The sequence below is a fragment of the Rana temporaria genome, unplaced genomic scaffold (genome assembly GCF_905171775.1).
Source record: "Rana temporaria unplaced genomic scaffold, aRanTem1.1, whole genome shotgun sequence".
NCBI lineage: Eukaryota > Metazoa > Chordata > Amphibia > Anura > Ranidae > Rana > Rana temporaria.
In genome coordinates this window covers 28,886-42,382 of record NW_024404608.1, presented here as the reverse complement: position 1 = coordinate 42,382, position 13,497 = coordinate 28,886, and the positions used below count along the sequence as shown (strand labels likewise).

Here is a 13,497-nt window from a genome sequence, read left to right as displayed (position 1 = left end):
GAGGCCGGGGGTAGTTGAGGGCAGGAGGCCGGGGGTAGTGGAGGGCTGGAGGCCGGGGGTAGTGGAAGGCTGGAGGCCGGGGGTAGTGGAGGGCAGGAGGCCGGGGGTAGTTGAGGGCAGGAGGCCGGGGGTAGTGGAGGGCTGGAGGCCGGGGGTAGTGGAGGGCAGGAGGCCGGGGGTAGTGGAGGGCAGGAGGCCGGGGGTAGTTGAGGGCAGGAGGCCGGGGTAGTGGAGGGCAGGAGGCCGGGGGTAGTGGAGGGCAGGAGGCCGGGGGTAGTGGAGGGCTGGTGCGGGGGTAGTGGAGGGCAGGAGGCCGGGGGTAGTGGAGGGCAGGAGGCCGGGGGTAGTGGAGGGCAGGAGGCCGGGGGTAGTGGAGGGCAGGAGGCCGGGGTAGTGGAGGGCAGGAGGCCGGGGGTAGTGGAGGGCAGGAGGCCGGGGGTAGTGGAGGGCAGGAGGCCGGGGGTAGTGGAGGGCTGGAGCGGGGGTAGTGGAGGGCAGGAGGCCGGGGGTAGTGGAGGGCAGGAGGCCGGGGGTAGTGGAGGGCAGGAGGCCGGGGGTAGTGGAGGGCAGGAGGCCGGGGGTAGTGGAGGGCTGGAGGCCGGGGGTAGTGGAGGGCTGGAGGCCGGGGGTAGTGGAGGGCAGGAGGCCGGGGGTAGTGGAGGGCAGGAGGCCGGGGGTAGTTGAGGGCAGGAGGCCGGGGTAGTGGAGGGCAGGAGGCCGGGGGTAGTGGAGGGCAGGAGGCCGGGGGTAGTGGAGGGCAGGAGGCCGGGGGTAGTGGAGGGCTGGAGCGGGGGTAGTGGAGGGCAGGAGGCCGGGGGTAGTGGAGGGCAGGAGGCCGGGGGTAGTGGAGGGCAGGAGGCTGGGGGTAGTGGAGGGCAGGAGGCCGGGGTAGTGGAGGGCAGGAGGCCGGGGGTAGTGGAGGGCAGGAGGCCGGGGGTAGTGGAGGGCAGGAGGCCGGGGGTAGTGGAGGGCAGGAGGCCGGGGGTAGTGGAGGGCAGGAGGCCGGGGGTAGTGGAGGGCTGGAGGCCGGGGGTAGTTGAGGGCAGGAGGCCGGGGGTAGTGGAGGGCTGGAGGCCGGGGGTAGTGGAGGGCAGGAGGCCGGGGGTAGTGGAGGGCAGGAGGCCGGGGGTAGTGGAGGGCAGGAGGCCGGGGGTAGTGGAGGGCAGGAGGCCGGGGGTAGTGGAGGGCTGGAGGCCGGGGGTAGTGGAGGGCAGGAGGACGGGGGTAGTGGAGGGCTGGAGGCCGGGGGTAGTGGAGGGCTGGAGGCCGGGGGTAGTGGAGGGCAGGAGGCCGGGGGTAGTGGAGGGCAGGAGGCCGGGGGGTAGTGGAGGGCTGGAGCGGGGGTAGTGGAGGGCAGGAGGCCGGGGGTAGTGGAGGGCAGGAGGCCGGGGGTAGTGGAGGGCAGGAGGCCGGGGGTAGTGGAGGGCAGGAGGCCGGGGGTAGTGGAGGGCAGGAGGCCGGGGTAGTGGAGGGCAGGAGGCCGGGGGTAGTGGAGGGCAGGAGGCCGGGGGTAGTGGAGGGCAGGAGGCCGGGGGTAGTGGAGGGCAGGAGGCCGGGGGTAGTGGAGGGCTGGAGGCCGGGGGTAGTTGAGGGCAGGAGGCCGGGGGTAGTGGAGGGCAGGAGGCCGGGGGTAGTGGAGGGCAGGAGGCCGGGGGTAGTGGAGGGCAGGAGGCCGGGGGTAGTGGAGGGCAGGAGGCCGGGGGTAGTGGAGGACTGGAACGGGGGTAGTGGAGGGCTGGAACGGGGGTAGTGGAGGGCAGGAGGCCGGGGGTAGTGGAGGGCTGGAGGCCGGGGGTAGTGGAGGGCAGGAGGCCGGGGGTAGTGGAGGGCTGGAGGCCGGGGGTAGTGGAGGGCTGGAGGCCGGGGTAGTGGAGGGCAGGAGGCCGGGGGTAGTGGAGGGCTGGAGCGGGGGTAGTGGAGGGCAGGAGGCCGGGGGTAGTGGAGGGCAGGAGCGGGGGGTAGTGGAGGGCTGGAGGCCGGGGGTAGTGGAGGGCAGGAGGCCGGGGGTAGTGGAGGGCTGGAGGCCGGGGGTAGTGGAGGGCTGGAGCGGGGGTAGTGGAGGGCAGGAGGCCGGGGGTAGTGGAGGGCAGGAGCGGGGGTAGTGGAGGGCTGGAGGCCGGGGGTAGTGGAGGGCAGGAGGCCGGGGGTAGTGGAGGGCAGGAGGCCGGGGGTAGTGGAGGGCAGGAGGCCGGGGGTAGTGGAGGGCAGGAGGCCGGGGGTAGTGGAGGGCAGGAGGCCGGGGGTAGTGGAGGGCTGGAGGCCGGGGGTAGTGGAGGGCAGGAGGTCGGGGGTAGTGGAGGGCTGGAGGCCGGGGGTAGTGGAGGGCAGGAGGCCGGGGGTAGTGGAGGGCAGGAGGCCGGGGGTAGCGGAGGGCAGGAGGCTGGGGGTAGTGGAGGGCAGGAGGCCGGGGGTAGTGGAGGGCTGGAGGCCGGGGGTAGTGGAGGGCAGGAGGCCGGGGGTAGTGGAGGGCAGGAGGCCGGGGGTAGCGGAGGGCAGGAGGCTGGGGGTAGTGGAGGGCAGGAGGCCGGGGGTAGTGGAGGGCTGGAGCGGGGGTAGGGGCGAAATTCAGCCAACAGTGAAGACCCCTCGCCCACACGGATCGCTTTTCAGTGAATGGATCAGTATGCCGCTCGCCTGCGCCTTGTGGCGGCGCGGTGTCGGGCCCTGGGGGGGGGCGGGGGGGTGCCAGCGGGAGCCGGCAGGGGATTCCTCCTACTAGATCATCAGTTCTAAGCGGAGAGCGCCGCCCTCTTGGGGCCTTTCTTCCTCTGGGACTCCTTATTGGCCACCGCCTTCTTCTGTCTCCTCAGATAGTCCTCCGGATTGGACAAAACCTGGAGCTCCTCCCACGGCTTCTTGGCCAGACGTTCGATCTGCATTTTCTCCAGAATGTATTCCTGGAAATATGGAGAAGGAGAGGCGGAACGTCACAAAGTATCGGATGTGAGATACAAAGCATGTGAAAAAATAAAGTGTGGCGCCAATGGAGGAACCACCAATATGGCGGATCTACTGTGACAAGAATAGTGCCAACCCCTGGGTAGCAATGCTCTTCCAAAGGTGGACCCCACACGCTGTGAGCGGGCGCAGTGGCTGTAGTATAATAACCCGTATGTGCTATAGATAAGCGCAGTGGCTGTAGTATAATAACCCGTATGTGCTATAGATAGGCGCAGTGGCTGTAGTATAATATCCCGTATGTGCTATAGATAAGCGCAGTGGCTGTAGTATAATATCCCGTATGTGCTATAGATAGGCGCAGTGGCTGTAGTATAATATCCCGTATGTGCTATAGATAGGCGCAGTGGCTGTAGTATAATAACCCGTATGTGATATAGATAGGCGCAGTGGCTGTAGTATAATAACCCGTATGTGCTATAGATAGGCGCAGTGGCTGTAGTATAATAACCCGTATGTGCTATAGATTAGCGCAGTGGCTGTAGTATAATATCCCGTATGTGCTATAGATAGGCGCAGTGGCTGTAGTATAATATCCCGTATGTGCTATAGATAAGCGCAGTGGCTGTAGTATAATATCCCGTATGTGCTATAGATAGGCGCAGTGGCTGTAGTATAATAACCCGTATGTGCTATAGATAGGCGCAGTGGCTGTAGTATAATAACCCGTATGTGCTATAGATAGGCGCAGTGGTTGTAGTATAATAACCCGTATGTGCTATAGATAGGCGCAGTGGCTGTAGTATAATATCCCGTATGTGCTATAGATAAGCGCAGTGGCTGTAGTATAATATCCCGTATGTGCTATAGATAGGCGCAGTGGCTGTAGTATAATAACCCGTATGTGCTATAGATAGGCGCAGTGGCTGTAGTATAATATCCCGTATGTGCTATAGATAGGCGCAGTGGCTGTAGTATAATAACCCGTATGTGATATAGATAGGCGCAGTGGCTGTAGTATAATAACCCGTATGTGCTATAGATAAGCGCAGTGGCTGTAGTATAATAACCCGTATGTGCTATAGATAAGCGCAGTGGTTGTAGTATAATAACCCGTATGTGCTATAGATAGGCGCAGTGGCTGTAGTATAATATCCCGTATGTGCTATAGATAAGCGCAGTGGCTGTAGTATAATAACCCGTATGTGATATAGATAGGCGCAGTGGCTGTAGTATAATATCCCGTATGTGCTATAGATAGGCGCAGTGGCTGTAGTATAATAACCCGTATGTGCTATAGATAAGCGCAGTGGCTGTAGTATAATATCCCGTATGTGCTATAGATAAGCGCAGTGGCTGTAGTATAATATCCCGTATGTGCTATAGATAGGCGCAGTGGTTGTAGTATAATATCCCGTATGTGATATAGATAAGCGCAGTGGTTGTAGTATAATAACCCGTATGTGCTATAGATAGGCGCAGTGGCTGTAGTATAATATCCCGTATGTGCTATAGATAAGCGCAGTGGCTGTAGTATAATATCCCGTATGTGCTATAGATAGGCGCAGTGGCTGTAGTATAATATCCCGTATGTGATATAGATAGGCGCAGTGGCTGTAGTATAATAACCCGTATGTGCTATAGATAGGCGCAGTGGTTGTAGTATAATATCCCGTATGTGATATAGATAAGCGCAGTGGTTGTAGTATAATAACCCGTATGTGCTATAGATAGGCGCAGTGGCTGTAGTATGATAACCCGTATGTGCTATAGATAGGCGCAGTGGCTGTAGTATAATAACCCGTATGTGATATAGATAGGCGCAGTGGCTGTAGTATAATATCCCGTATGTGCTATAGATAGGCGCAGTGGCTGTAGTATAATAACCCGTATGTGCTATAGATAAGCGCAGTGGCTGTAGTATAATAACCCGTATGTGCTATAGATAAGCGCAGTGGCTGTAGTATAATAACCCGTATGTGCTATAGATAAGCGCAGTGGCTGTAGTATAATAACCCATATGTGCTATAGATAGGCGCAGTGGCTGTAGTATAATAACCCGTATGTGCTATAGATTAGCGCAGTGGCTGTAGTATAATAACCCGTATGTGCTATAGATAAGCGCAGTGGCTGTAGTATAATATCCCGTATGTGCTATAGATAAGCGCAGTGGCTGTAGTATAATAACCCGTATGTGATATAGATAGGCGCAGTGGTTGTAGTATAATATCCCGTATGTGCTATAGATAGGCGCAGTGGCTGTAGTATAATATCCCGTATGTGCTATAGATAAGCGCAGTGGCTGTAGTATAATAACCCGTATGTGCTATAGATAGGCGCAGTGGTTGTAGTATAATATCCCGTATGTGCTATAGATTAGCGCAGTGGCTGTAGTATAATATCCCGTATGTGCTATAGATAGGCGCAGTGGTTGTAGTATAATATCCCGTATGTGCTATAGATAGGCGCAGTGGCTGTAGTATAATATCCCGTATGTGCTATAGATAAGCGCAGTGGCTGTAGTATAATAACCCGTATGTGCTATAGATAGGCGCAGTGGTTGTAGTATAATATCCCGTATGTGCTATAGATAAGCGCAGTGGCTGTAGTATAATATCCCGTATGTGCTATAGATAGGCGCAGTGGCTGTAGTATAATATCCCGTATGTGCTATAGATAAGCGCAGTGGTTGTAGTATAATAACCCGTATGTGCTATAGATAAGCGCAGTGGCTGTAGTATAATAACCCGTATGTGCTATAGATAAGCGCAGTGGCTGTAGTATAATATCCCGTATGTGCTATAGATAGGCGCAGTGGCTGTAGTATAATAACACGTATGTGATATAGATAAGCGCAGTGGCTGTAGTATAATATCCCGTATGTACTATAGATAGGCGCAGTGGCTGTAGTATAATAACCCGTATGTGCTATAGATAAGCGCAGTGGCTGTAGTATAATATCCCGTATGTGCTATAGATTAGCGCAGTGGCTGTAGTATAATATCCCGTATGTGCTATAGATTAGCGCAGTGGCTGTAGTATAATAACCCGTATGTGCTATAGATTAGCGCAGTGGCTGTAGTATAATAACCCGTATGTGCTATAGATAAGCGCAGTGGCTGTAGTATAATAACCCATATGTGCTATAGATAGGCGCAGTGGCTGTAGTATAATAACCCGTATGTGCTATAGATAAGCGCAGTGGCTGTAGTATAATATCCCGTATGTGCTATAGATTAGCGCAGTGGCTGTAGTATAATATCCCGTATGTGCTATAGATTAGCGCAGTGGCTGTAGTATAATAACCCGTATGTGCTATAGATTAGCGCAGTGGCTGTAGTATAATATCCCGTATGTGCTATAGATAAGCGCAGTGGCTGTAGTATAATAACCCGTGTGTGCTATAGATAAGCGCAGTGGCTGTAGTATAATATCCCGTATGTGCTATAGATAGGCGCAGTGGCTGTAGTATAATAACCCGTATGTGCTATAGATAGGCGCAGTGGCTGTAGTATGATAACCCGTATGTGCTATAGATAGGCGCAGTGGCTGTAGTATAATATCACGTATGTGCTATAGATAGGCGCAGTGGCTGTAGTATAATATCCCGTATGTGCTATAGATAGGCGCAGTGGCTGTAGTATAATAACCCGTATGTGATATAGATAGGCGCAGTGGCTGTAGTATAATATCCCGTATGTGCTATAGATAAGCGCAGTGGCTGTAGTATAATATCCCGTATGTGCTATAGATAGGCGCAGTGGCTGTAGTATAATAACCCGTATGTGATATAGATAGGCGCAGTGGCTGTAGTATAATATCCCGTATGTGCTATAGATAGGCGCAGTGGCTGTAGTATAATAACCCGTGTGTGCTATAGATAAGCGCAGTGGCTGTAGTATAATATCCCGTATGTGCTATAGATAAGCGCAGTGGTTGTAGTATAATAACCCGTATGTGCTATAGATAGGCGCAGTGGCTGTAGTATAATATCCCGTATGTGCTATAGATAGGCGCAGTGGCTGTAGTATAATAACCCGTATGTGCTATAGATAAGCGCAGTGGTTGTAGTATAATATCCCGTATGTGATATAGATAGGCGCAGTGGCTGTAGTATAATAACCCGTATGTGCTATAGATAAGCGCAGTGGCTGTAGTATAATAACCCGTATGTGCTATAGATAGGCGCAGTGGCTGTAGTATAATAACCCGTATGTGATATAGATAGGCGCAGTGGCTGTAGTATAATATCCCGTATGTACTATAGATAGGCGCAGTGGCTGTAGTATAATAACCCGTATGTGCTATAGATAAGCGCAGTGGCTGTAGTATAATATCCCGTATGTGCTATAGATAGGCGCAGTGGCTGTAGTATAATATCCCGTATGTGCTATAGATAAGCGCAGTGGCTGTAGTATAATATCCCGTGTGTGCTATAGATAAGCGCAGTGGCTGTAGTATAATAACCCGTATGTGCTATAGATTAGCGCAGTGGCTGTAGTATAATAACCCGTATGTGCTATAGATAAGCGCAGTGGCTGTAGTATAATATCCCGTGTGTGCTATAGATAAGCGCAGTGGCTGTAGTATAATATCCCGTATGTGCTATAGATAAGCGCAGTGGCTGTAGTATAATATCCCGTGTGTGCTATAGATAAGCGCAGTGGCTGTAGTATAATATCACGTATGTGCTATAGATAAGCGCAGTGGCTGTAGTATAATAACCCGTGTGTGCTATAGATAAGCGCAGTGGCTGTAGTATAATAACCCGTATGTGCTATAGATAAGCGCAGTGGCTGTAGTATAATATCCCGTATGTGCTATAGATAAGCGCAGTGGCTGTAGTATAATAACCCGTATGTGCTATAGATAAGCGCAGTGGCTGTAGTATAATAACCCATATGTGCTATAGATAGGCGCAGTGGCTGTAGTATAATAACCCGTATGTGCTATAGATAAGCGCAGTGGTTGTAGTATAATATCCCGTATGTGCTATAGATAGGCGCAGTGGTTGTAGTATAATATCCCGTATGTGCTATAGATTAGCGCAGTGGCTGTAGTATAATATCCCGTATGTGCTATAGATAGGCGCAGTGGCTGTAGTATAATAACCCGTATGTGCTATAGATAGGCGCAGTGGCTGTAGTATAATATCCCGTATGTGATATAGATAAGCGCAGTGGCTGTAGTATAATAACCCGTATGTGCTATAGATAGGCGCAGTGGCTGTAGTATAATAACCCGTATGTGATATAGATTAGCGCAGTGGCTGTAGTATAATAACCTGTATGTGCTATAGATAAGCGCAGTGGTTGTAGTATAATATCCCGTATGTGCTATAGATAGGCGCAGTGGCTGTAGTATAATATCCCGTATGTGCTATAGATAGGCGCAGTGGCTGTAGTATAATAACCCGTATGTGCTATAGATAAGCGCAGTGGCTGTAGTATAATATCCCGTATGTGCTATAGATAAGCGCAGTGGCTGTAGTATAATATCCCGTATGTGCTATAGATAGGCGCAGTGGCTGTAGTATAATAACCCGTATGTGCTATAGATAGGCGCAGTGGCTGTAGTATAATAACCCGTATGTGCTATAGATAAGAGCAGTGGCTGTAGTATAATAACCCGTATGTGCTATAGATAGGCGCAGTGGCTGTAGTATAATAACCCGTATGTGCTATAGATAAGCGCAGTGGGTGTAGTATAATATCCCGTATGTGCTATAGATAGGCGCAGTGGCTGTAGTATAATAACCCGTATGTGCTATAGATAGGCGCAGTGGGTGTAGTATAATATCCCGTATGTGCTATAGATAGGCGCAGTGGCTGTAGTATAATAACCCGTATGTGATATAGATAGGCGCAGTGGCTGTAGTATAATAACCCGTATGTGCTATAGATAAGCGCAGTGGCTGTAGTATAATAACCCGTATGTGCTATAGATAGGCGCAGTGGCTGTAGTATAATAACCCGTATGTGCTATAGATAGGCGCAGTGGCTGTAGTATAATATCCCGTATGTGCTATAGATAGGCGCAGTGGCTGTAGTATAATATCCCGTATGTGCTATAGATAGGCGCAGTGGCTGTAGTATAATATCCCGTATGTGCTATAGATAAGCGCAGTGGCTGTAGTATAATAACCCGTATGTGCTATAGATAGGCGCAGTGGCTGTAGTATAATAACCCGTATGTGCTATAGATAGGCGCAGTGGGTGTAGTATAATATCCCGTATGTGCTATAGATAGGCGCAGTGGCTGTAGTATAATAACCCGTATGTGCTATAGATAGGCGCAGTGGCTGTAGTATAATATCCCGTATGTGCTATAGATAGGCGCAGTGGTTGTAGTATAATAACCCGTATGTGCTATAGATAGGCGCAGTGGCTGTAGTATAATAACCCGTATGTGCTATAGATAGGCGCAGTGGCTGTAGTATAATAACCCGTATGTGCTATAGATAAGCGCAGTGGCTGTAGTATAATATCCCGTATGTGCTATAGATAAGCGCAGTGGCTGTAGTATAATAACCCGTATGTGCTATAGATAAGCGCAGTGGCTGTAGTATAATAACCCGTATGTGCTATAGATAAGCGCAGTGGTTGTAGTATAATATCCCGTATGTGCTATAGATAAGCGCAGTGGCTGTAGTATAATAACCCGTATGTGCTATAGATAGGCGCAGTGGCTGTAGTATAATATCCCGTATGTGCTATAGATAGGCGCAGTGGCTGTAGTATAATATCCCGTATGTGCTATAGATAGGCGCAGTGGCTGTAGTATAATAACCCGTATGTGCTATAGATAAGCGCAGTGGTTGTAGTATAATAACCCGTATGTGCTATAGATAAGCGCAGTGGCTGTAGTATAATATCCCGTATGTGCTATAGATTAGCGCAGTGGCTGTAGTATAATATCCCGTATGTGCTATAGATAGGCGCAGTGGCTGTAGTATAATATCCCGTATGTGCTATAGATAGGCGCAGTGGTTGTAGTATAATATCCCGTATGTGCTATAGATAGGCGCAGTGGCTGTAGTATAATATCCCGTATGTGCTATAGATAGGCGCAGTGGTTGTAGTATAATATCCCGTATGTGCTATAGATAAGCGCAGTGGCTGTAGTATAATAACCCGTATGTGCTATAGATAAGCGCAGTGGCTGTAGTATAATAACCCGTATGTGCTATAGATAGGCGCAGTGGCTGTAGTATAATATCCCGTATGTGCTATAGATAGGCGCAGTGGTTGTAGTATAATATCCCGTATGTGCTATAGATAGGCGCAGTGGATGTAGTATAATAACCCGTATGTGCTATAGATAAGCGCAGTGGCTGTAGTATAATAACCCGTATGTGCTATAGATAGGCGCAGTGGCTGTAGTATAATATCCCGTATGTGCTATAGATAGGCGCAGTGGCTGTAGTATAATATCCCGTATGTGCTATAGATAGGCGCAGTGGATGTAGTATAATAACCCGTGTGTGCTATAGATAAGCGCAGTGGTTGTAGTATAATAACCCGTATGTGCTATAGATAAGCGCAGTGGCTGTAGTATAATATCCCGTATGTGCTATAGATTAGCGCAGTGGCTGTAGTATAATAACCCGTATGTGCTATAGATAAGCGCAGTGGTTGTAGTATAATATCCCGTATGTGCTATAGATAAGCGCAGTGGGTGTAGTATAATAACCCGTATGTGCTATAGATAAGCGCAGTGGCTGTAGTATAATAACCCGTATGTGCTATAGATAAGCGCAGTGGCTGTAGTATAATAACCCGTATGTGCTATAGATAGGCGCAGTGGCTGTAGTATAATATCCCGTATGTGCTATAGATAGGCGCAGTGGCCAGCCAGTGACAATCAATATAAGTGATTGAGTGAATCGGGTGCCCTAGAAAGGGACAGCACTATATATAACAAGGCGCGTGATAGCGCCTCCCCAATGGCGACTCCTCCTCACTACAATGATGTCAGCCGCAATCATAGGGGTCCTAACACATTCACCCAAATCTAGCCGGTACATGAATGAGTGAATGGTCAGAAAACGCCGTTTAGGTGACAGAATCGGTATAAACAATCACGTGTAACCAATCATAAACCTTCTACACACTTCTAATATGAAAAATCTATAAGTCCATCCATAGGCGTGCGCACACCTAGAAGTCCGCCCACCATGGCGATGAGATGAATGCGATTTCCCCTTCTGCTGGACTTGAATCCAATGTATACTTCAAGGAGCAAAATGAGGTCCTCTTACCGGATGGAGTGGACCCGCAACGCGCCATACGGTGGGGGGGGAGGGGCCTTAAGGGCTTGTATGGGCCGATCACCCTCTCTGGTTACCGTCTGGATGGAGTGGACCCGCAACGCGCCGTACGGTGGGGGGGAGGGGCCTTAAGGGCTTGTATGGGCCGATCACCCTCTCTGGTTACCGTCTGGATGGAGTGGACCCGCAACGCGCCATACGGTGGGGGGGAGGGGCCTTAAGGGCTCGTATGGGCCGATCACCCTCTCTGGTTACCGTCTAGATGGAGTGGACTCGCAACGCGCCATACGGTGGGGGGGAGGGGCCTTAAGGGCTTGTATGGGCCGATCACCCTCTCTGGTTACCGTCTAGATGGAGTGGACTCGCAACGCGCCATACGGTGGGGGGGGAGGGGCCTTAAGGGCTCGTATGGGCCGATCACCCTCTCTGGTTACCGTCTGGATGGAGTGGACCCGCAACGCGCCATACGGTGGGGGGGAGGGGCCTTAAGGGCTCGTATGGGCCGATCACCCTCTCTGGTTACCGTCTGGATGGAGTGGACTCGCAACGCGCCATACGGTGGGGGGGGAGGGGCCTTAAGGGCTTGTATGGGCCAATCACCCTCTCTGGTTACCGTCTGGATGGAGTGGACCCGCAACGCGCCATACGGTGGGGGGGGAGGGGCCTTAAGGGCTTGTATGGGCCGATCACCCTCTCTGGTTACCGTCTAGATGGAGTGGACTCGCAACGCGCCATACGGTGGGGGGGGAGGGGCCTTAAGGGCTTGTATGGGCCAATCACCCTCTCTGGTTACCGTCTGGATGGAGTGGACCCGCAACGCGCCGTACCTTAAGGCAGAGGTTCTCAACCATTCTAGGGTCGGGACCCTTTAATAAAATTTCCCAAGTTGTGGGGACCCCTAACAGTAAAATTATTTTCGTAGCGGGGGTTGTCAGCACCCGAGGCAGTAATTTGCGCCCCTCACCCACGGATATTTAGTCCTTTCCTCTTGTACAGTATTATGATACATTTTAGGATGTTCCCCTCTTTCTCTCTCTTCTCCTTTCTTTCTCTTTTATCTCTCTCTATCCTCATTTATTTTCCCCATCCCTCTCTCTAGCTCTTTCTCTTATTCTCTCTCTCCCTTTTTCTTTGTTCCTCCCCCTCTTTTTATCTCCCTTCTCTGTATTCTCTATTTTTATTCCTTTTCTTACTCCTTGGTTGGGGGGGGGGGGGGATGGGATGAGTGGCAGTGCCGTTACTCTCTGTGTCTTGCAGCAATGACACCTATGCCAAAATCAGGATATGGGGTCTCCTCCAGCCCCTCCCACTTCACATTCCTCACCAGTCAGCTGACCTCTAGTCTCCGCCCCCCCCACCCATGCTGTGAGTGGGTGGCTGCGGGCTCCAGGGACATCCCTGATGGGCAGCCACAAAAAGGTTGGGAGAGCGGTGCGGGCTTCAGGAACAGCCCAGGATTTGGTGACCCCCATCATTTGACCCCCATGGGGGTCCCGACCCCCAGGTTGAGAACCACTGCCTTAAGGGCTTGTATGGGCCGATCGCCCTCTCTGGTTACCGTCTGGATGGTTGTCCTAGGCGTGATAGATGTCCAATGTGCACTTGTAGCCAGGTATTCCAATCCGGTATACGAGCATGCGCGGTAACAGTACCGTTCAATCAATACCAAAATGGGGAAGAAGGAGGAAAGGAAAAAAACTCCTCATAGTGTAAAAAAATGTAATAAAACACTTTAAAAAATCACACTGGTGACAGGAAAATCCAAATTTTAAAAACACACAGCGACTCTCCACCTTGATGGATGGACAGGAGTAATCCAATGGCGTAGTGGAAAGACCAGCGTACCCGAGCGCTCTCGTCTAATAGAGACTTCAACAGGGGGTGTACACCACTGGGATTATTAAAAAAAATCATTTTTACACTATGAGGATTTTTTTTTTCCTTTCCTCCTTCTTCCCCATGTTGGTATTGATTGAACGGTACTGTTACCGCGCATGCTCGTATACCGGGTTGGAATACCTGGCTACAAGTGTACTTTGTGCCCATTGGACATGTTGCGGGTCCACTCCATCCGGTAAGAGGACCTCATTTAAACCTATTCCCAAGTGTTTGGGGAGGTCTCTGTGGAGGTCTCTGTGGAGGTCTCTGTGGAGGTCTCTGCGGAGGTCTGTATGGAGGTCTCTGCGGAGGTCTCTGTGGAGGTCTCTATGAAGGTCTCTGTGGAGGTCTGTATGGAGGTCTGTATGGAGGTCTCTGTGGAGGTCTCTGTGGAGGTCTCTGTGGAGGTTTCTGTGGAGGTCTATGGAGGTCTCTGTGGAGGTCTCTGTGGA

At 51.3% G+C, this 13,497-nt stretch overlaps 1 protein-coding gene across 1 annotated transcript in view; it reads right to left on the bottom strand.

Moving 5' to 3' along the window:
* Positions 1–2,705: 2,705 nt before the first annotated feature.
* Positions 2,706–13,497, bottom strand: part of CCDC197 (coiled-coil domain containing 197) — a gene marked incomplete at its 5' end in the record, with an annotated part of 34,712 nt that continues 23,920 nt past the window's right edge. Inside the window, one exon of the mRNA XM_040334769.1 lies at positions 2,706–2,897. Coding sequence (XP_040190703.1) covers positions 2,730–2,897 — 168 coding nt within the window. The remainder of the gene's footprint in view (positions 2,898–13,497) is intronic.